The 23055-nt window shown below is 39.3% G+C and overlaps 1 protein-coding gene across 18 annotated transcripts in view; it reads left to right on the top strand.

The window, feature by feature from the left end:
* EYA1 (EYA transcriptional coactivator and phosphatase 1) overlaps window positions 1–23055 on the top strand; it is a 274302-nt gene that overhangs the window by 159007 nt on the left and 92240 nt on the right. For 11 of the 18 annotated variants that reach the window (XM_050940917.1, XM_050940913.1, XM_050940919.1 and 8 more), the window contains 4 exons: window positions 516–661; window positions 4888–5025; window positions 13785–13867; window positions 14294–14480. In XM_050940917.1, the coding sequence (XP_050796874.1) occupies window positions 516–661; window positions 4888–5025; window positions 13785–13867; window positions 14294–14480 (554 nt within the window). The remainder of the gene's footprint in view (window positions 1–515; window positions 662–4887; window positions 5026–13784; window positions 13868–14293; window positions 14481–23055) is intronic. The other 7 variants (XM_050940906.1, XM_050940922.1, XM_050940910.1 and 4 more) reach the window with 3 other exon arrangements.

The raw sequence follows: 23055 nt of genomic DNA, 5'->3' as shown, positions 1-23055 counted from the left end.
GGTTCTTCTGTTAAATCAAAGTTTAACCCAAAGCTTGTTCTTGAGAAAGTATATGATTTTATTTTATTTTAGCTGTTTGTATTTTAGGCCTGGTCTACACTGGGGGGATGAGGGGAGGAGGGGATCGATCTAAGTTACGTAGCTGAGTCGACATACTTAGATCTACTTACCTCGGTGTCTTCACTGCGGTGAGTTGACTGCCGCAACTCCTCTGTCAACTCTGCCTGTGCCTCTTGCTGAGCTGGAGTACAGGAGTTGACAGGAGAGCACTCAGGGATCGATTTATCGCATCTAGACTAGACACGATAAATCAATCCCTGCTGGATTGATCGCTGCCCGCCAATCCAGCTGGTAGTGAAAACATACCCTTAAAGATTTTTTAAGAACTTCTGTTCTCTCATGCAGTCTATGACCATGTGCTAATCAAGCTAATATAATAAGGCTGTCAATTAACACAAGTACTCATATGCCTTGGTCTAATACAAATTCTATTTTCTGTCATTTATAATCAATAGCAGACCATACCCACACATTCTTCCTACCCCTTCCTCACAAACTATGGCCGCATATGGGCAGACGCAGTTTACAACAGGAATGCAGCAAGCTACAGCTTACGCTACATACCCACAGCCAGGCCAGCCCTATGGAATCCCTTCATATGGTGAGTAAGAGTCAGTATCAATGTTTTTTAATTCTAGGATAAACATTTTTACCCGGAAGGCTGTATGACCCTTAGAAAGTGTTTTCTCTGTGTTTAATACAACAACTGTTCATGAATGTTTGTAGTCAAAAACCTACATTCAGTTCCCTTTCAGTGAAGTGGGGAAAACTTAGAATATGTATTTACTGGAGTCTAATTAAGAATGTACGTGTCAAATGTGTCTTAGACAAATCCATAACAACTCTCATGGAATAGTTGCTTTTACCTTTTGTTTTTAATGCTACCTTTACTAGAAACCATGGAAACAGATAGGTTAAAGAGATGCATTCATCAAATGTTTTATGTTAGAAATGGTCAAAGGGGAAATGTAAAATTTAAGGAGCTAGCACTGCCCTCTCTTACTCCTGTTGACTTCAGTAAGAATTATGCAGTCTAAGTGCATTAAAGGATAAATTGATAAATACGGGGTTGATCCTCAGCTGTTGCAGACCATTCAAGCTCTTCTGATTTATATCTGCTAAGAATCTGACTCAAGAAGTCTAATTTGAGGAGTTTTGGAAATCTCCTGTGGTGGAAATTGAAGTAAATGCCATTAAGGCTCTAAAATGCTGACATGTAATCCAATTGCATTTTTCATATTGTCCCTATATGTATTGCATATGTTGATATATGTTATAAAATAAATAACTATAAACATAGTTCATATATTTCAACTCTTTTCTGCATATTTTAAACTTCTGAAACATTTCATTTGAATATTTAAAATATATTTTCAGTGATGATAATACATTTTTCTTACATATCTTGTAAATGTGTGTTTCTCTTGTTTGAGACTTCTATCGGTCCTTGGCTATCTGTGGTGGGTTGAGCAGCCCAGATGGTGGCTTATCTTGTTCCCTTGGTCTTTCTGTGTGAAATCCTAGACCCATTAAAATCAGTGGTAAACTTACATTGACTTCAATGGGGCCTGGATTTCACCCTCTCAGTTTAGCTGCCTCCATGTCACCAGTGCTCTGTATGTGAGTTGCTCTATTTGGACTCTGCTTGCTGGTTTGGCTAGCATGCTTATCTAGTCTCTTGTTGTTGTCATCCTCCCGCCCGCCCCGCTTCGCACCCCATCCATCCACTGTGCCGAGTAATTTAGTTATTTTTGTCTTGCACATTTTGCATTACAGAACTTCTTTTTACAATTGAAAAACTGGCTAAGTGATATATCTTACTTCATTTTTTGTTTTCCTACATGTCCACCTCAGGGCTTGGCCAAGGTTCTTTAGCTATATATCTTGTTTAACAGTAGTATTAAAAAGCAAACATACTGTGGGAGTTGATATTGTGAACAGATACATTTAAGTACATCTTTAGGCCTCAGTCGTGCAGTCTGTGCTCATGTGAGCAGTCACACTGAAGACAATGGGACTGCTCGTCTGCACAAAGCAAGCAAGATCCGGCACCATAGTAGAGTCAAAATTCTCCTCCCAGGTTTGCAGGTGAATCCCATTTTCTGAATTGTGTACTTTGTCTGTCTCTCTTTCCATGCCTATGGGTTCCAACACTTGTAGAATGAACAAAATAGCTTAGTTAGAGTATGTCCTGCTCATCTGAAAGGAGAAAATCTGCTTTTTAGAGAGAGAGAAAGTGACCTTTTATTTTCCCCTTAAAGTCTGGGGGAGGTCTACACTTAAAACTGCAGTGGCGCAGCAGTACTTTATGAAGATGCTACTGTGCTGACAGGAGAGCATCTCTCATTGGCTTTGTTAATCACCTCCATGAGAGGCAGTAACTATGTTGATGGGAGAAGCCTTTGGGGATTTTTCACATCCCTGAGAAATGTATTTACACTTCTGTAAATTTATAATGTAGACCTGGCATGGGACTCACTGAAAAGGCACTTTTCAAAATTTGAAAGACTGTGTTCTCTAAAATCTAGTTGGGATTTATTATTTTTTTGTCACTTTAAATTGAGCTTGAAAATTAATATCTCAGCCCTTTCTCAGCTTCCTTGATTGAGACAGTTATTGGGAAGGTGCTGTTCTGAAGGCATAGGGAGCACCACTCAGAGCAGTACTTAAGTGTCTGCCAGGAAGAGGCCCAGTCTCTCTCTTTCTCACCTCCTACATTTCCACCATGCTGAAATCATGGAAGCAGGAAGTGGGGTGGAAGGAAATACCACTGACAAATAGTTCCTAGGGAGCTGCTGGCTCTGGTACATCTGCAAAGCTACTGAGGAGGCTGGAGAAGTGTAGCTTTTCATTTCCTGAGGCACTCCACTGCTGTCTGCCTGTGTGTTTTCTTAGTGGCATATTGTAAAGGCTTCATTTATCAGCTTCTTCTCCCCCTAGATCCTGATATGATCCCTCCCCCCTTCATGATCCCTCCCTCTTTCTTTGCTTGTCTGGATTAGGGAAGAGAAAAGGAGAGGGTAAGGGAGCACAAAGAACTGGTAAGTGAAGCCACTGGAGAAAAGAAGACAAGGAGTTGTGGGGTGTCAGGAGATGGAAAAACTCCTCTCCCTGCTCCTGAGAAGTTTGCAGGAGGGCCAGAACTGGAAGCTGTCAGTGGCACATTATCTTCCAGTTGACATCCACCTCCTGCTTCCTACCCACTACGTCCCTTGTCTGCCTCATGTTGGAAGGAGGCATGAACTAGGAGAAATACGCTCTGCACACACTCAGAGGCTGGGAGTTGAAGCAGGGGCTAAAATTTCTAAACTTGATTTCAGTTTAAACTAATTTTTAAAAAGTCACATGAACATTTCAGGGGTCTTTTGAATTATAAAAGATGAGGATAACGTTCCTGGGAATTGTTGATACCAACACTATAAAGTGGAATTTTCACAGTGAGACCATATGTCAGATTCATCATTATGATTTAATTGCAGGGCGAAATAGAAGCGGAAAGGGAACAGCAAGGGGAAACGTCCTTTATTTAAACACAAATTACCTTGGCAGTTGTTCAGAAGGAATTAGAAAAAAGTGAAGGGCCATAATTTCAAAATGGGTGTCTCAGGAGTACATGAAAAATATGCAGTCATGCATATCGGACTGTTTGGGGCATAGAATTGCATATTGTACAATGTAATGACTTTTTGCACCTCCTTCCTTCATACATCTTAGGACATAAGTTTTTAACAAAAGGTACATGGATTTATAGTTTGTCATTTACAAAAGACTACTACTCATCCACACTCTATGATTCACCCCAAATAATGGTGACCTCTGAGCATAGAGGTAATCACAGACTGCTGCAATAAGATCTGAGACTAGTCTTACATTACTCATATTACTACTATATTGCTAAGACTATTGTTTGTGTAAAATATGCATTATGAAATATCACTAATAACTAAAATTAAACTCCAGTGTCCAAATAATGTACTTGTTGTGATGTCTGTTCCTGATATGTGTTGCTTATTCATTTAGGTCCTGATCCAAAGCCCACTGAAGTCAGTGCAAGTCTTTCCATTTCAGTAGGCATTGGACCAGGCTGAATTTTGTTAGAGCATAATTTTTAATGGATTTCCCTGTCATTAGAGCAGATTAATGAAGCTTTGCTGTATCCTCCCTGTTTGAGAGCTCCTTTCCAAGGCATATTTAGCATCCTGTATATCTATTTTGGTCTAGTGGTTAGAAACAGTATATATTTTACAATGCATACCAACTTTGAAAAGGCATATTATGTGCTAATGGGCCTAATTTAATCACTTTTTAAAGAGGATTTTCTTTTTATAATATGGTAGAAGCCTCTTTGGAGCTGTGTAACCTAGATGTAGGACTGTTGATCCTTTATCCATAAACGTTGCACAATGCAAATCTCAATTGTTATGTAATGAAAAAGAGTGGGTTATGTTACACTTCATTGAAACTATATGAAATTGGTATTCTGCCATCTATGTAATTCATGAACTTATGGAAATGTTAGCTTCTGACTGAGTTGGCAGGAAATGAATAAAAAGTTATGCAACTTTCTGGAAAGGGCAACTTGCCATATATTCATTTCTCTTGCAAGTCTTGATTTTTAAAAACCACAGCTGAAACTGTCCCTGGTGAACTTAAATTTACATGCAGCTTCTCCCTTGCCTCTACTGCACATACCACTAGCGTCATTACAAAAATGCATGCAGTGATTACTAACTAGGTGTATGTTTAAACTACTGCTAGTTATGTGATTTTATTGTCTGTTGGTGTTTGAATATGAACAAATAGATTTGCTATCACTAACTGATTTAGGTGCATTGTGGGCAGGCATCAAGACAGAAGGTGGATTGTCACAATCACAGTCACCTGGACAGACAGGATTTCTAAGCTATGGGACAAGCTTTAGCACACCTCAGCCAGGACAGGCACCATATAGCTACCAAATGCAAGGTCTGTATACATATATATTACCATTTATAGTATATTTCATAGTTCTATTCATTTTTCCTTTTAGAATAAAACAAATATCAATTTCAAAAGTGCCCAGCATTGGCCTAACTCTGCTCCCATTGCTGTCAGTGATAAAAGTCCCACTGACTTTAATGGGAGTAGAGTTAGGCTAACCCTCAGTGCTTTTGAAAATTCCACCCTTAATGATTAAACTAGCATTTTAATGTAAATATTCTATTCTTATTACAACAAATAATTTTGTCTTCATAAATAGTGCACTAATGTGCTTCAGAGCATAGTACTGGAAAAAAATGTCATGATTATGAATATAGGAAGTGACAAGATTTAACTTACCTGAGTCTGTTTTCTCTATCCATAAACCAGGTAAATAATTTTTGTCCCATTCAGAGCCTTTGTCAGAGTTAATTAACATTTTTATAGTTTTTTGAAGGTGTAAAGTTTTGTAAGTGCTAGCTAATATTGACAATTATTTTTTTTCTAGATGCACTTATTTGTTTCTTTTAAATATGACATTAAAATACATTTTTTCTCTGTTATAAATGTAGCAATCATATTCCTACCTGTGTTATTCACTGACTGAGTGTGACTAGTTCTGGAATCTGACCATCCATCTAGGCCAGAATTTTTGTAAGTGGCCTCTCATTTTGAGTGCCCAACTTGGGACATCTTTGACCTGATTTTCAGAGATGCAGAGTACACACTTCTCTAGCTGCAATTTTTAGGAGTTGTTGGGGATAAGCACCTCTGAAAAGAAAGGGCCAGGGTGTCTCAGGCACCCAAAATTGAAGGCTGTTTCTGAAAACGTTGGCACCAGTTTCTATGATACCTGTTACAGTTTCTAGGTGTAATTAACTCTCTATCAGATGTTCTGAAGCAGATACGCATTACTGGATTAATTGGACAAGGCTTCATTTATGTTTGACGGCTTTTAGGGAGTATTGATCCAACCCTTAGCTCAGATACAGCAGAGCAGCTGCAGTATTGAAAAGATAATCTGACACACAGCTTCTTAAATATAGATCTGGGTACGCTGCATCCGAGCAGGCAGGAGACAAGACCATACCAAATAAGTATATTTACTTTTATCTATTTGGTAATTAAAAGTTTTCTATTCTGAATGGGAATAATTATAACCAGGTTATTGGTTTCACTGTCTGCTGATAATTACATCATCGGAGCTGAAGGAAACTAACTTGCTTGAGTAAGAGCTCAAAATACTTACCAGTGATTTTACAAGCAACTCCCAGGAGGCAAATTCTGTCAAGAAATCTTATAATCCATTCTCACTAGGAAATACTTGTGCTAAAGAGCATGTTGTTGTTGTTGTTAACAGTTTGTATTTCAGTAGTGCCTTGGTGCCACAGTCATGCATCAGGACCTTGTTATGCTAGGCAGTGTGTCAATACCTAACAAAAAGACAAGCTTAGAGTCAAATTTTTATAGGTATTTAGGCATCTAACACCCATTGCAGCTCGACATATAGATACATTAAAAAATCTGGTTTTTAGAGTCTAAGATGAGCTAAAACAGACTGGAGGAAAACAATGAGATGATGCTAGTTAGCATGATAAACCGTGGTTGCAGCACACCAGCTATCTAACCATTATTGAGTTTTTTTGTAGGCATCGTGGCAGAGGATAACTTTAAGGAGGGATTTGAGGGAGGGCAATGAGGGTGGTTTTGCAGCTGTTTGTGGGAAGCTCCATGGGAGAAAGTGCTTGTTGGAAAATTTACAAATGGGTGATGGAAACTGGCATCATTGGCAGAGTGCAGGCAAGAGTCAATATTGCAGTAGTATATGGAAGATGATAGCTAGAGTGGGCATAGGCTCTGAAAGACCTTGAAAGTCATGCAGTGAATAGGGAGCCAGTGAAGGGATGAAAAGAAAGTGATGACATGTTTGAAGTGATGAGTTGTATGGATGAAGAAGAAAGGCCAGATCCTAAAGATATTATCTAAGAAACAGCAGCAAGATTTAAAAACTTCCTTGAATGTAAAGAACTAGAAAGCTAGATCAAAGACAAGGCCCAGATTATGAGGGTGAGTGACAGGGAGGATGGTGGTAGTGTCCAGGGTGACTCAGAGAAGAGAGAGTTTGAAGGAAAAGATTAGAAGTTCTGTTTTGGCATAGTTAAACTTAAAATGATGGCTAGATAGCCACAAAGAGATGTCAGAGAGACATGCCACAATTTTATTTTCACCAAAAGGAGAAAAGTCAAGAGTGCAGAGAGCGAACTATAAATCATCTGTTAAGTCATGTTTGAATGAAATAACCCAGAAAGCAGGTAGAGAGGGAGAAGAGGATGATGCCAAGACTGGAGCCCTGTGGGATACCTACAGAAAGGTGGCGTGGAGATGAGGGTGATCCATCCAAATGAAATGCTGAAGTAGTTTTAAGGAGGTAGAGGAAAACCACAACCTTTCTAGTCATTTTGTTCTTACAGTTAAGACCTGTCTAAATGAACGCTTAGTTCATGATAGGCTGGGGTGTAAACCTACCTTACTAGCCTGAAATGCACAGAGTGTTTGTGTGGACCCTGCTACCATGCACCAATGCTTCCTTAGTATGCTTTGGTTTACCCCACTTTGAAAGCGGAGTAGATAAAATGCACTAGGAACTGCTAGTGCATGTCAACAGGATCTGTGCAGACAGTTAGTGTAGCAGGCTTGTGTTGGGTAGAGTTACACCCCAGCTTGCTGCAAACGAAATGTTCATCTTGACAAACCTGTCGTAAGAATAATATTTTACAGGATTTTTCTACACCATGTTTTTCCTTGTCATTATCTTTTTAGTGTATCTTTTAATTGGGTTAATTCTATATTTTGAAAAATTTGGTACTAGCCTAATTTTGGGGGATATAACTGCATTGGTGGGAAGGCCTGTAGTTAACTGGTAGAGTGCATGAAGGAGTAGAGAGGTTATTTTACTTCTGTATTTGGTACTGATGTGACTGCTAGTCGAATAATTTGTACTGTTCTGGTGTCCACAATTCAAGAAGGATATTGATAGATTGGAGGGTTCAGAGAAGAGCCACAAGAATGTTTAAAAGATTAGAAAAGATGCCTTATAGTAATAAACTCAAAGAGCTCAATCTATGTATTTTTAGCAAAGAAGAGATTAAGGAATGACTTGATTAGAATTTCTGATACCACACAGGGAACAGATATTTCATAATGGGTTTGAGTCAAGCAGGCAAAGGCGTTACAGGATCCTATGGCTGGAAGTTGAAGCTAGACAAACTCAGACTGGAAATAAGGTGTACATTTTTAACAGTAAGGATAATTAACCAGTGGAACAATTTATCAAGGATAACGGTGAATTCACCATCACTAGCCATTTTAAAATCAAGATTGGATGGTTTTAAAAAAATATTTTTAGCAGGAATTATCCTGCTACTCAGGAGGCCAGACTGGATGATCGCAATGATCCCTTCTGGTCTTGGAGTCTTTGAATCTATGAATTTTTCATTCTGACTTGATAGGTGCTAGGAATAAACAGGAATGTTTGTTTCCCCTTCACAGTTTTGGTTCTGGAAATTCAATAGCTTCAAGATTTAAATTACTCTTCAAGGTTGGAATTAAGCTTCCCCACACAAAACCGCAGTCATTATTATTTGTTGAGAGACCTCCAGAGAGGGAATGAATTTATTCCCCCTCCCCCCCCCCCCCCCCGTATGAATGCATGGGCAGGCTGCAGGTTCTCAGTGCAGCCTTTCCACAGAGGCTGAAATAGCAGCTGCTACTGCTCCTCATCACCTTAGTGTGGTTTCTGAACCACTGAATCAAAATTATAGACCCTTTGGCCTGCTCCATAAACAACTCACCAGGCTGGTGCCTCTGGTGGCATCCCTTTCTGTTACAGGTAGGGCTGCAAGATAACCCTGAACTGCCACCACACCTCCTCCCCTCTGCCCCCCTTTGCATCGGGATTACCACCCGCACCTGCAGTACATAAATTGTATGGCGGCCACTATGCTAGCCCTTCCCATTAGGAGCAAATATCACCTATAGTGCATGTGCGGTCAATTACACAATGCCTGACCTGTCCATACTAAAATTCTGGCATGGTGACTAGCTGAACAATAGCTAAGGGAATAGTTGCCAGCTTTGAAAATCATGAGGCATACGGCTGTGTGAGTATCCACACAGACATTGTGTTGGTATGGGCTTCAGTTTGTTTTGAATTTTTCATCTTTACATTCAGAGAACGGGAATTATTTCTTCATAACTACCATGCTTCTCACTCTACTTTTGGTAAGTGTTCTGAAGTATGATCCTTGAGTTCTTACTCATGTAAGCAGTCTCATTGGAGTCAAAGGACCAGTCACTTGACTAAAGACTGTAGCCCTGAGCCCATGGTTTCTGAATTGATGGTACATGTGGGAAATGCTCAGTCAGATTAAATGGAGTAGGGAGAAGGCCAGGGGTGATGGGGTTAGAAAAATGTAAGGGAATCAAAAGCAGAGAGAAGGACCACACTTGCAGCTACGCCATGCTGTTAAAAAATCAAAGAAATATAAGCCTTTGTCTGTATTTAATTGTGTATATTACTTTGTATCAATGTATCTTTCAGCTGTAGCTGTGTTAAATTTATGAATGCTGCTATTCTTTTAGTTACACAGGTTGTTATGATTCAGACTATACTAACCAATGGGTTTGGGAATTCATCCATAAAAAAGTAAATGTTAAGGTGTTCAGTTGTTATTATGGAATTTAAAAATATTGTGCTGGATGGCCAAGCAGTTACTAGGAAAAATAGGGAGAGTTTGCCAAGGATTTTTAAACGGCATAAGGAAGAGAAAGAAACCTTGGGTTTAAATAGCCCATCTGGCCTTCATAGTGCAGCTCTCCAGGGAAAAGCCCAACTTCTGCCACATATATTGTTCCCTGATGATAGACATAGCCCATGGCAAGGAGGTTGATCAAGGAAAGCAAATGAACTTCTGTAGGAAATACACAGGGGAGGACAGCATCCTGGCTATTGTAGAAGTACTGGAGAAGAGTTCTACACATGGGAGCTGCATACTGGTCCCAGCAGGTTCCAGTATTCTTCATATGCTGACTGAGATTCCTTACTTTAATGTAGGTCCTTGTTCTTTACAAACTAAACCTTTGACCCGCAATTTACAGCTTTTATCACATTAGAAATCCTGTGGTTGGCCAGTTTGTTGCAGGAAGCCTATATATTTCATAAATATTCACAGTTCTTTGTTCATCTAATACAGGAACAGTATGCTCTGTGCCACGACACAACTGATTTAAAATTGTGGCAAAATTGAAGCATTTTAAAAACAACTTTAGGCTAGTAGCCCTGGGTGGCCCACACAGCAGTTTCTGAGAAACCTGTTTTATGTTTGTTACGGTCTATGAGGCCCCCACCCCTCCTCCATAGGAGCCAATGCTGACCATAAGATGAAAGAGAGTTTTTTTTTTTTTTTTTGGTGATATGTTGACCAGGGTGCAATTACTTTTTTTCTTTTGCGCTTGTAAATTATCTGCCAACGCACATTGTGAAAAGATAATGCAGTAACTAAAGAAGAACTTCAAAAATATTTTTTAGAATAATTTGAATGACAAACCTATAATGCTTGTACATGTATTTCTGCATCAGTGAATTAAAAAAAAAAATTTCCCCTAACCATGGCATTCATGAAATTGAAAAAAAGCTTGAAGACTTTTGCATTTTAAAAGATTTTGTATCTTCATTCTGACTCTCTGGCTTATGATAATGTAAAAAAATAGTGTTGATCCTCAACTTTAAGTTTAAATTTAAATTCTTGTATTTTTTCATTAGTAGTATTTCTCTGTACCTAGTGCTTTACTTGGATGCAAACTCTTCTGCTGAAGCTCTCTGGGTTAGCTCACAGGTTTATGAGCCTCTGTCAACCACTGTGCAGCCCCACCAGTAATAGTGGAAAGTAATGAAGATGTATAGGAAAAAATCTAAATGTTTCTTATGGTTCCTGTCTCTTGCATTACATTCAGATTGTATTTTTACTTAGAACATGGTTGGACATTGCCCATACCCACTGCGTACAGGATCTTCAGTGACCATGGAGTATGCAAGTTTTTATTAACTTTGACAATTTAATCATTTTAATATTTTTGCCCTATAATTTTGGGGATGTACATTTTTCCTGACATGGCTTATTTAAAAAAGAGAAGAGCAAGCACCCAGACCTGCACTCCTTGCAGTTAATGTACATTTTAGATATGAAACCTGGAATTAGTTCAGAGTATGTTTTTATTTTTTTAATCTCATCATTATCTTTTTAACCCAAACCTGCAACAGCATCAGAGTCATCTAACCCAGGGGTTCTCAAACTGGGAGTCGCGTCCTCAGGGGGTAGCAATGTTATTACAGAGGGGGTCGTGAACTGTCAGCCTCCACCCTAAACCCCGCCTTGCATCCAGCGTTTATAATGGTGTTACATATATTAAAAAGTGTTTTTAATTTATAAGGGGAGTTGCTCAGAGGTTTGCTATGTGAAAGGGGTCACTGGTACAAAAGTTTGAGAACTAGGTTTCTCTGTTGTTAAATCACAGGATTATGTCATCCAACAAAGTGGATATTCACCCAGGAAAGCTCATGCTCCAATACGTCTGTTAGTCTATAAGGTGCAACAGGACTCTTTGCTGCTTTTACAGATCCAGACTAACATGGCTTCCTCTCTGATACAGGATTATGTCAGTGTCTCAGTCAATTGCACCACAAACTGTCTCACTAATTTGGAGGTTGCTATGATCTTGACCCATTTCCGCCAATACTGTAATGTGCGGCAGTGCAATGAATTTATACACCTCGCTTTTTATCTCTTTTCATTTTTCATCTTATTTCCTTATCACTTATTTGCTTACCTTAGGCTCTTCTCCCTAGATTGCAGTATATCTTTGTTTACATTGTGTTTCAAAACTGATTTGAAGGAGGGGAGGCTATAAACAAATAATGCAGGTTAATGTGTGGCTTTTCTGCATTCTCATTTATCCCATCTCAGCACTTCAGCAGTTCTGCCATATAACAGACTTTCTGCAGCCCCTATAATTTCTCCCTATGTATCCATATGTCTCACCTCACAGCAATGTTGCTGCTGGGTGCATAACCAGTGAAGGCAATCCATTTGGAATGGGGTTACTGCCCTTTTAGAGCCACTGCTCCCCAAATTAGACATTAAACATCTGTCTGTGTTTGGTGGCTAGTGATGAGGGAGTAATTCGGTCTCTGTGTTCATTCAGTCTTTGGCATCTAAGTTGATAATCCATGTAGTATATTTATTTTTCCTGGTGTTATGGACAATAGCTCCTTTTTTAAAAGTTTACTGCCCAAGGCTATCTGTGATCGGTTAGTGAACCATAATGGCTTTCACAACTGGACAAGCTTGTAAACTGTTAGAGCAGGGACTGAGGCTTCCTCTGTGTTTGTAAAGCACTGAGAACAATGTCAGTTCACAATCAGTGACAACATTTGGCCTGATTCTGTGATGTGCTAAGGACCCACAACTCCTATGGACCTCAGTGTGATTGTATGTACACAACACCTTTCAGAATCAGGCTTATGGGTACTGCAATATTATTTAATAAAGAACTTTAAAAGCTCATTACTTTAAGTAAGAACATAACTGGGTCAGACCAATTGTCCATGTACGTCAGTATTTTATCTCCCACAGTGACCAGTGCCAGGGCATCAAGTTCTGGCAGTCAGAGGTTCAGGGTCACCCAGGGCATGGGGCGGCATCCCTGACCACCTTGATTAATAGTAATGGATGGACCTATCCTCTATGAACTTATCTAGTTCTTTTTTTAACCCAATTATACTTTTTGGCCATCACAACATCCCATGGTAATGAATTCCATAGGTTAATTGTGCATTGTGTGAAAAAGTATTTCATCTTATCTGTATTATAAACCATCTGCCTATTAATTTAGTCAGGTGCTGCCTGGTTTTGGTATTGTGGGGAGGGTAAATAACCCTTCTGTATTTACTCTTTCCACAGTACTCATGATTCATGACCTCTACCATATCCTCCCTTCATTGCCTGTTTGTTAGTCTTTTTAGTCTCTCCTTGTATGGAAGCCATTCTGTATTCTTGATCATCTTTGTTGCTCTTCTTTGAACTTTTCCCAGTTCCATTATATCCTTTTTTTTGAGATGGGACAACCAGAACTGAATACAGTATTCAAGGTGTGAGCATACCATGGATTTATATAGTGGCATTATGATATTTTCTGTCTTATTTTTTTATCCCTTTTCTAATAGTTCCTAACATACTGTTAGCCTTTTTGACTCCTGCTACAGATTGTGCTGAAGTTTTCAGACAACTATCCACAGTGATTCCGAGGTCTCTTTCTTGAGTGATAGCAAATAATTTAAAATTCATCATTGTATAGATGTAGTTGGGATTATTTTTTCCAGTGTGCATTACTTTGCACTTGTCAGTGTTGAATACATTAGGTCTGACAGGCATTATGTGAAACCAAACCAAAGCTATTTCTAAATTTGATCCCATTCCATTCTGTGAATTTTACAGGTGTTCCATCAGATTCATTTTTCCTCTTACACAATAACTACGTAATGAAATATAGGGTCAGAAATAATGAATTATAACTTTACCTGTTTCTGCATGTTTAGTATTGATGACAACCAAAGTGGTCAACATATGGGAAGTATTACAAGTTTGCTGTGATGGAGTTATTTTCAGATAGTGTTTTAGTAATTAACATCATCTTTCATTTCATTTCAGGGAGCAGCTTTACAACATCATCAGGATTATATGCAGGAAATAATTCACTCACAAACTCTACTGGATTTAATAGTTCACAGCAGGTAAATTTGTAAATAAAATTAAGTGAAAGTTTGACAAAACTGTATTTCAAACTAGCAAGTCACGCAGTGCTTTCCCCTTCAAAAATATTAAGCTCAGTAGATTTTACTAAGAAAGATAGTGTCATTTCAAGGGAGTTTTTCCCTACTTTTTATCTCATAAAATCACTTGCTGCATGTTTATTTTTCGCATCTGTTTACAGAACTGCAATAATATATCTCATAATATTCTGTTTGTGAAAGAAAATTTACTAAAAGTATGTGAAATTTAGGTTTACTTTTACAGTCTCATAGTTTGTCAGCTCTACTGTGTACAGTCCAGTGAAGACAGTGGAACTCAGACATGTGTTTTTACTTATATTTTGGAATGTATACTAAAAAGTAGCAAAACCTTGAAAGAAAACTCTGATGTTGCTTTTTGTCTGGTAGGAATATCCATCTTATCCTAGTTTTGGCCAGGGTCAATATGCACAGTATTATAATAGTTCACCGTACCCGTCACATTATATGACAAGCAGCAACACCAGCCCAACACCACCTTCCACAAATGCAACATACCAACTTCAAGAACCACCATCTGGTGTCACCAGTCAAGCAGTTACAGATCCTGCAGCAGGTAATTACATGGATTTTATTATCCCTATGGGCCACATTTCTGTTAGTTGAAAGGTTTGGGGTTTGTTTTGGTTTCGGTTTGTTTTTTGGGGGGGGTTTTGGTTTTTTTTGTTTTTGTTTTTGATTTTTTCAGATCTTTAATGTATAGTATCTCGAGCACTGGCTAAGAAAATTTAAGATGAATATTTAAATAAGGTTTTCAAGAGAATTAAACAGTAATTTTTATTTATTTGCAATATTACTAATACTTTTTTAAATTAAGGGTTATGGGAAAGCCTTTATACTGGGCCAAGTTCTGAATCGCTTATACTCAGTGTTTACTTAGGCAAATCCTATTAATTTTGTCTGAATAAATAAATAAATAATGAGTAAAACCAAAAAGGCCTTCAAGATTTAACCCACTGTACACTTAGAAAGATTGTCTTTATGTTGCACATATTATAACCAAACCCATAATAATTTTTTTTTGCAAGCTTGAGTCAAACTGGGCCAGTTGTTTTTAAAAATAAAGAGTGAAAAAATATGCCTTTTTCATAATAATGAAAAAGTCCCCTCCCTGCCCCCCCCCCCAATATCTCAAACATATCAATAGTAGGTGGCAGAAGGTTGACATTTGTCAGGGTAAAGTTCCTAGGTTGCAGATGTGCTTCTCAGTGTTGTGATAAAAATCCTGTTGTAATTTCGCAAAGTTATAAGAGTTCTTAAAAAACATACTTTGCACATGCACAATGGATTTGGTAATGTGATCTGTTAGTGTGAGCGGCCATCATTCTGTCGGTTTTGTGCATGAATACATAGCTTAAAAAAAATTAGGGAGTGCTGTGTCTTTCTGTACAATTAGTGAAGGTGAGCTGGGAAGGAAGCAGGATACAGGAGGAGACAGGACTCTTTCTGTGAATGTGTATGGAAGGCAGCAGGATTCACCAATTTTTTTTTTCACTTATTCTTTGGTTTGGTTTGTTGTTTAATACTCTCTGTGACTTACTGACATATAATGACTTCAAATGTTATTAAAAAAAATCCCCCTTACTACAAACAAACAGTTAACTTTTGTCAAAATATATTTACCGTAGAATTCTGATTCAGTAAATAGTTTTCTTTTAAATTGCGTTGGGAAAGTATAGACTAATTGTTGCTTTTCTTTTTAAAAGTGATGTTCCCAGTTAAAACAAGGGACCTAGCCTGCCTTACTTAAAATTAGTGGCACAATCAAAGCTTGGTTTAATATTTAATAATATCATTTTCAAACAGTACCTCCACAAGTCTTGGCAAGGTCAGCTGCTTTTTTAAAGACCCATGTCTGGCTAAAGTCTCTCTGAGAAATGAGGAATTGTCTGAGGTACCATAAGGCAGCGGTTCTCAACAGGGGGGTCTATGAACCCTTTCAGGGGGTCCACGGGGCCCCATGGCTAAAACCTAGAGGCCCAGCACCTCTCCCGAGGTTGAGGCCCTGATTCCCACCGCCACCCACGGGATTGAAGCCGGGAGCAGCAGGGCTGAATTCTGGAGCCCTGAGCCCTGGTGCTCCACATAGGCCAGAAGCCCGGAGCCCATGGGCAGAGTTGGGGTATGTGGAGGTGTTGCCCCACCCCAAACTACAGTGCAAGAGCAGGGCAGTCCTGGGGCACTCCACCCCCAACCTCCACCTCCTTCTTTCCCCACCCCCTAGCCGGGTTGGAGGCCGGAAGCCAGAGCCGGGCAGTTCAGGACAGATGCTGCTCTGGCTGGTGCCATGGAGCAGGCAGACACGGTGTTTCTTCATCTCCTGCTGCTGCAGGGGGTTGAATTTGTTCCTCAGCCCCCTTTGCTCACGCAACTGGTGAGAGATGCTTGAGCAGGGGGACCCTGCTCTGTGGCTGGCAGAGCCCTCGGGGAGCATCTACCACAGGGGGAGCCCTCCCGGCACACAGCCCCTAGCTATCTCCCTGTCCCCACACAGCCCCTAGCTATCTCTCGCCCTGCACCTTGAGCTACCCCCCTTCCCTCACTCAACCCTTAATTACCCCCTCCCTACTCCCGAGCTGTTTTCAAACTTTTTCAAGCCCACCTTTGTTATAATTTTTGATTGTGCTGCGCCCCCACCCCCAATCAAGATGTGGGGTGCACTGCTGAGATAAGTCAGGGGGTGGAGGTGGCACTCCCTCTCCAGACCCTGCTGAGCGGAGCCTGCTCAACGCCTGCTGGTCCCTGCCCACCCAAAATAGAAGTCAAACTGCACCTATGCCCAAGGCGCCCCCCAGGCCCTGGAGTTTTTGTAGCATGTTCTGGGGGGCCCTCAAAGAAAAAGGTTGAGAACCCCTGCCATAAGGTGTGGTCTATAAACTTGTGTGGAAAAGTAATTTTTGGTGTAGCTTTCTTCACAGGGATCGCCTGTGTCCTCTATCCAGCCCCCTTTCTGCTTCTTTCACTCTCCAACAATGGAATCCATGCATATGGTTGCATTTGTTACCAGCCCTGCTATTGCTCCACAGTATATCCGTTGTTCCATTTGCTCTTCTTCCCTCTTGGGTGTGATAAGTTGACAGGGATAGCTTTGCAATTGAAATATTTGTGTTACGGATTTAATTACTATAGGCAAGTTTGTAACTCATCCTAATCCCCACAGTGAGTGGGCTGTGTCACAGGTAGCTGCGAAGGAAGGAGAGAAGCCTCTGCAGGGTAGGGCAACCAGATGTCCCAATATTATCAGGACCATCACAATATTAGGGATTTTATCTTGTATACATAACTGTACCCGCTGAAAAAAGTGTCCTGATTTTTCACACTTGCTTTCTGGTCACCCCACTGTAGGTCCTCTAACCCCTTCTTGTGCAGGGGCAGGGCATGAATGGAATCTTGTCTCTGAGCTTGCCAGGACAACTGAGCCGGTATGGCAATAGAACAAGATATAGGGCTAGCACAGGTTTTTTTTCTTCCTGCTCCACCTTGAAGCAAGGAGGGAATCAGGAACCAAGTGGTGACTCCTGAGTCACAATCTAGTTCCTGGTCTGAGGCAGCGCAACTCTGTACTGCCCCTTAGTCGGGGCTTATGGCATGCCTCAGTTAAACCCCCATAGTGTTTTAAAGAGACAGTTATGTGGGTATGTAGTGCCCCAATGTGCTAGGCCATTCACAGAACGTAGAAAAGACATGGTTCCACTTCTGAAATGCTTGCAGTCCAAGCCTGCAGTTGTACAGCATGTGCCTGTGCTTAATTTCACTCAGATGAGTAGTTCTTTTAAAGTCCGTGGGACTGTTCACACGGATAAACACTTGCAAAAGGATTGCAGTTAAGATTATGGGGTGGCTTATTCATGTACATACACATCTTTTTGGTTCCACTGCATTTTAAAAATGAAATTTTGGGAGGTGGAACAGAGTTGGAATACACAGCTGCAGCCCTGGAACTACACCACTGTAGCACTTCAGTGTAGACACTCCTTGCACTAACAGAATAACTCTTCTGTCGACCTAGCACTGTCTACAGTAAGGTTTAGGTCATCTTAACTACATTGCTTAAGGGATTTTTGAGGTAGCTGGGTTGAGCTAATTTTTATGTACACCATGCCTCATTCTAGAGCCACTGAAGTGTGAACAGCATGTCCCTGTCCTGTATGCAATCCCTGGAGTATTTAGGCAAGTCATTACTAGAGCAACTGTGTAACAGGAGTATTAACTCTAAAACATTTAACATCTCTTGAGGAAAAAGCATAATTTTAAAGCAGCTACAGTTTAGAAAATGACTAATATCGGTTGAGTTTTGATATTTAAGTTTACTTTGGAAACATTCTCTCTCCCATATCCATCTATCATCATAGTTTGTGACATAGATATCCTTGGTTTGTGCAGTTCTCAATTAACTTTTCTATATTTTATACTGTGTTAAATAATTTAGTTTAGAAATAGTGAGTAACTCAGAGTTACCCTCCTATCTTACATGAAACCACAATAATAATTTATTAAGTTACATTTCCAGGAAGAAAGAGTTGCATTATTCTTTAGATTGACCCCTATTTCCTGGTTTCCATAATATAGTATGTTTAAAAGATATTGCAAGTTGTTTTGCACACACTGCAGCATCAAACAATAATAATAATAACTCTATTAGCCTGCTAAAATTATTCTGAACCACAGGTTACTGTTTATCTCCATAGACTAAACATTTTTTCTTTAATACCATGCCATGCTCAATGCTGCAAAATAAAAAGCCACTATGACTCCTTCTCCTTATCAGATTTCATAACAGTAAATCAGAAGTAGTTGAGTGAACCAGAGTTGAGAATTCATATAGGCAAAGCCTTTCCATAATAACTGAACAGAAACATATGCTGTAGTGTGAAGTTATATGCTATATTTATAGGACATTAGTAATGTTTTAAGCTTATTTATTGATTTTTTCCATAAGCATAAAAGATTAAATATATAGTATATAGATGTAGGAGGGAAGTACAGTGTATATACATAGAACATAAAATATTTATAATATGACTATCTAAGGGAGGAAATGGTATTACGTACAATAATGAGGGGCATAGAGAAGGTACATTGGGTGCTCCTATTTACCTTTTCTGATGAACGAGAAGGCATTCAATTAAACTGAAGGCAACAAATTTAAAACCTAATTAAAGGAAATATTTCTTAAAACATATAATTAACTCAAGGAACTCACTGCCACAAGATAGCTTGAGGACAAATATAAAATATATATAGATAGAACATCCATAGTTATTTTCAGTAGGATTTAAAAAAAAATAATTTAGAAGAGAGAAAACATTGACTGATTGGAAGTAGAAAGAAACTTCTTCAGTAGGTAGTACCTTTCCATTACAAGGTTTCTTGCACCTTCTTTTGAAGCTGCTGAAAGAGAGAAGATTCTGAGATAAATGGACCACTGTGCTGATTGTCTGGGCAATTACTGTACTTTTGTTAACACAGTAAGTGTAAAATTATGACAAAATTATATGTGCTAAGTCAAAGACTACCTGGAAACTTAAAATAAGCTGGAGTTAACACTAACCAGATGGTACTAGTGTAATTTAGTCAAACATCCATGCTATAAGCAAATAGACAAAGATTTTAAATTTAGATGACCCCCAAATTATTGGTTACTCTAAAGAATTTACATTTACAGTTTTTTAAAAAAAAATCTAAATTCTCTAGTCTGAACACCTGCATAACACAGGTGGTGATGTTTCCCTGTGTTGACTTGGCCCCCATCGTGCTCCATTCCTCTGAAGGTACCCACACAGATCACCATCCATCCAGGATTTGGGCCATAGTTTTTAGTATTTTCTTCCCAGTAAGCTTGACTGAACTTGTCTGTTGTGAAAGTAGAAACACATCTTTATTACACTGACACGTACACACTCGTGCACACTCCTTTAGATATGTTTACTCTTATCATTTACTAAATCTTCATTTACATTTCTCCCATTTTAACCATCCACATATATTTGTTATCTTATTTAGGACAATCGGTATGTACCCAGACAACAATAATTTACCGTGTTGGGCAGGTAGGCTCTATGGTCAGAATTTTCAAAAATTAGGTACCTGAAGTTAGATGGCTAAATACATTTTCAGAGGTTTGACTCCAGTTGAAGTCTATAGGCAATGTAAGTGTTCATCACCTGTGAAACTCATGCCCCACCTCTAGAAAGATTTGGTTCTATTTGTGTTATTGAACAAATGTCTGTTGTTGGGTCAGAACACTTTTAACACAGATTTACTGTATTTTTTCCTTTTTTAAAAAAAAGGTTCTTCAGTTAAAATTTAAAGCTATTAAAAAATAACAGTGAATGTCAGTTTAAAAGTAGAGAAGTATTATTTGAAAGCATGTATTTTAATTAATATATTATAATGTATTACTTGTGATGTCATCTCCCAGGAAGAAGACTGTTTTCAGTCAAAATATTAATTTGCACATTATGTTGGAATGTACTATATAATGGAGTTTATATTGGAATGCACATGCCAGCTATTGTTTAGGAAATGACATTTTTAAAGTTTAAATAACTGTATCCAACAATGACTTATGTGTTTTGTTCAAAGATTACATATCTGCTTCATGCAGTTGAATTATTTGTATAGTTCAACATGAAAATAATCCAATTTCAGACTTGAGTCCCTTTTGGAGATTCTCTCATATGGTTTAACATTGTACATTTTATTCTGGTCTGTTTTTTCTTCTAGAATATTTCAAGTTAATTTAGTTGTTTAAGTTAAGTGCAAATTTGAGGACCAAACACATGGCTTAGAGAATATTAGCCTTGTTCATTCAGTACGCACAGTCCTTACTTGTTTGAGTAATTCTAACTCATATGAGTAGTTGCATTGACTTCACAGGTTTTTGGACCTTTAACTTAATCTAACCCTTTCGTTAGGAGAAAGGGTTACTCATGTGAGAAAGGATTGCCATACATCCATTCAAACTGCAGCACTTTGTTTATATACAGATAGACTGCTGCATATATTAAATTAATATTGATATGAGCATTAGGACTTACTGAACTTGAGAAAGTGATCAACCTTGGTGTCCATTGAAATAAGAAATCAGTATCTATGTTGTTGCATGATGGAAATTCTCACTGCCTTCGTGAGAAATGTCTGGAAATCTTTTCGTTATGGCCATGGAAGAGAAATATGAAAGGTTGCTCTTTAGAAACTAAAATTCTAAAGAAAGGAATTAAAAAGAGATCCAAAAAACCCACCCAGCATCCAAACCCTACCACTTATCTCATGAAAGTAAATTTTCACATCTCCCTGCAATCAGTCGTAAAGAATAATTTACACAGGATATAGGGATGCTGGAAGAATTTTTATTGTGGGAGTACTGAGAGCCATTGAACCAAACTGTAAATCCTGTATATAATACACCCACTTCAAGCCACAGGGTGCGGCAGCACCCCCAGTGCTCCTACTTCCAGCAACTATGACATGATATCCGTTTGGTTAACATTGTTCAAGACATCAGTATTGTTGAACCTAAAGATGTTAAGAATAGTGTAACCCTTCTGCCAGGTGGTGCCAACAGCAACAGGGCCGGGTTCAGTATCTAAGGGTTCCTTTTCAACAATACAACACAAAACCGTCTCAAGCCCCCATCCAGTGACCTGGGACAATTACACACCACCCCGGGTGCCTCTGTGGGGCAGTACTTCCCCTCTCGCAAGCACAGAGTCCGAGTGTAGCAAAAGCTTTTAATAAAAGGAGGGAAGTAACTCAGCATTAATTTGGGAAAACACCGCAACTAGGGTTCGTAAATATAAACCATGAGCAGAAGATCCACCCCTAAGTAAGTTGGACAGTGTCCTTTTCCCCTCAGGTTCTTAAGTCCAGCAACCCAAAAGTTCCTTTAATGTCCCTTCTCACAGTTACTGTCTTTGTCCAGTGCAGCCCCAGAGTTCAGAAGTTCATTCACAGAGTTCACCTCCCACCCTGGGTGGAAGGGAAGGGGTAAGGAGGCCTTATACGTTCCATTGTTCAGGCACTTACTTGTTACCCCAATGGCCGATTGCCGTGCCTTTCCACCAGCCGCCTGACTGGCCACTTGCCAAGTGTGGTATCTCATGCGGACCGGAAAAAGCACACGACCAATGTGGTTGCAAGCTGAATCAAATTTGTTTATTTGAGTCCATCTTATATAGCCACTTTTAGCATTACATAACATTTAGCATGCGCCATCAGGCCATGTTCTCGCATTTTCTTATTGGACAGCGAGTGGATATCATGCGCTTTACATGCATCTAATTACTGTTGATTGGGTAATTACTGCTTACATAAGCCTTGACTACATAAGGGTCGATTTATGACCTTGTTCACTTCTTTTATATAACCGGGTTCTAGACATGCTGGCGCCCCGTGGAGATGGCTAACGCCAACCCTTAGCAATTATCCTAAGGCGACCTCCTGGTGCTGTATTTTTCCACTAGGCCAATATAAGGATGGTAGATCCCTACATCTCCTCCTTTCTTTTTAAACAAGTCACTTATAAAGCGTTCAAGACTATAGCGTAATAATCGAATAATACACGGAGCAAAAACAAGGAACAATAAAATTGCTATTAATACAATTAATCCCGTATGTAATAATGTGATTATCCAAGTCGGTCAACCAAAACTGCTAAGCCAGTCCCACAAAGGGTTATGCCCTTGCGAGAGCTTATGCACATTATCCTGCAGGCGCTGAAGCAACTCATGAATAGAGTGAGAATGATCTGATAAGTCCATACAGCACATACCTTCAGAATCCTCACAGCCATGCCCCTGCGCCAGCAGCAGAAAGTCGATTGCCGCACGATTTTGCTAAACTGCGTGATGTATGCTATCTACATCTTGTAAGAGGGCTGTGATGATTTCAGAGGTAATATCGAACTGCTTAATGCTCCAGCATGCAAGTTTTTCTAAATTTCGCAAAGCTTCGGCAGCTGCTACCCCTGGGGCCAGGAATGCAGCAAATATTCTTGTTGGTGTGTCCCAAAACTCTATTGTGTCCGTACAATCAGGAGTGAACTCACGAATGTCTCTTTTGTGGCGAGTCATATTTGTAAGTTGGAATTTTGAAGGGGCGTAAAGGGTCAATCATCCCAAATAACATGG

Source organism: Gopherus flavomarginatus, chromosome 2 (assembly GCF_025201925.1).
Source record: "Gopherus flavomarginatus isolate rGopFla2 chromosome 2, rGopFla2.mat.asm, whole genome shotgun sequence".
NCBI classification, from domain to species: domain Eukaryota; kingdom Metazoa; phylum Chordata; order Testudines; family Testudinidae; genus Gopherus; species Gopherus flavomarginatus.
The sequence above is the reverse complement of the archived record's forward strand: the minus strand, read 5'-3'. Positions and strand labels throughout refer to the sequence as shown.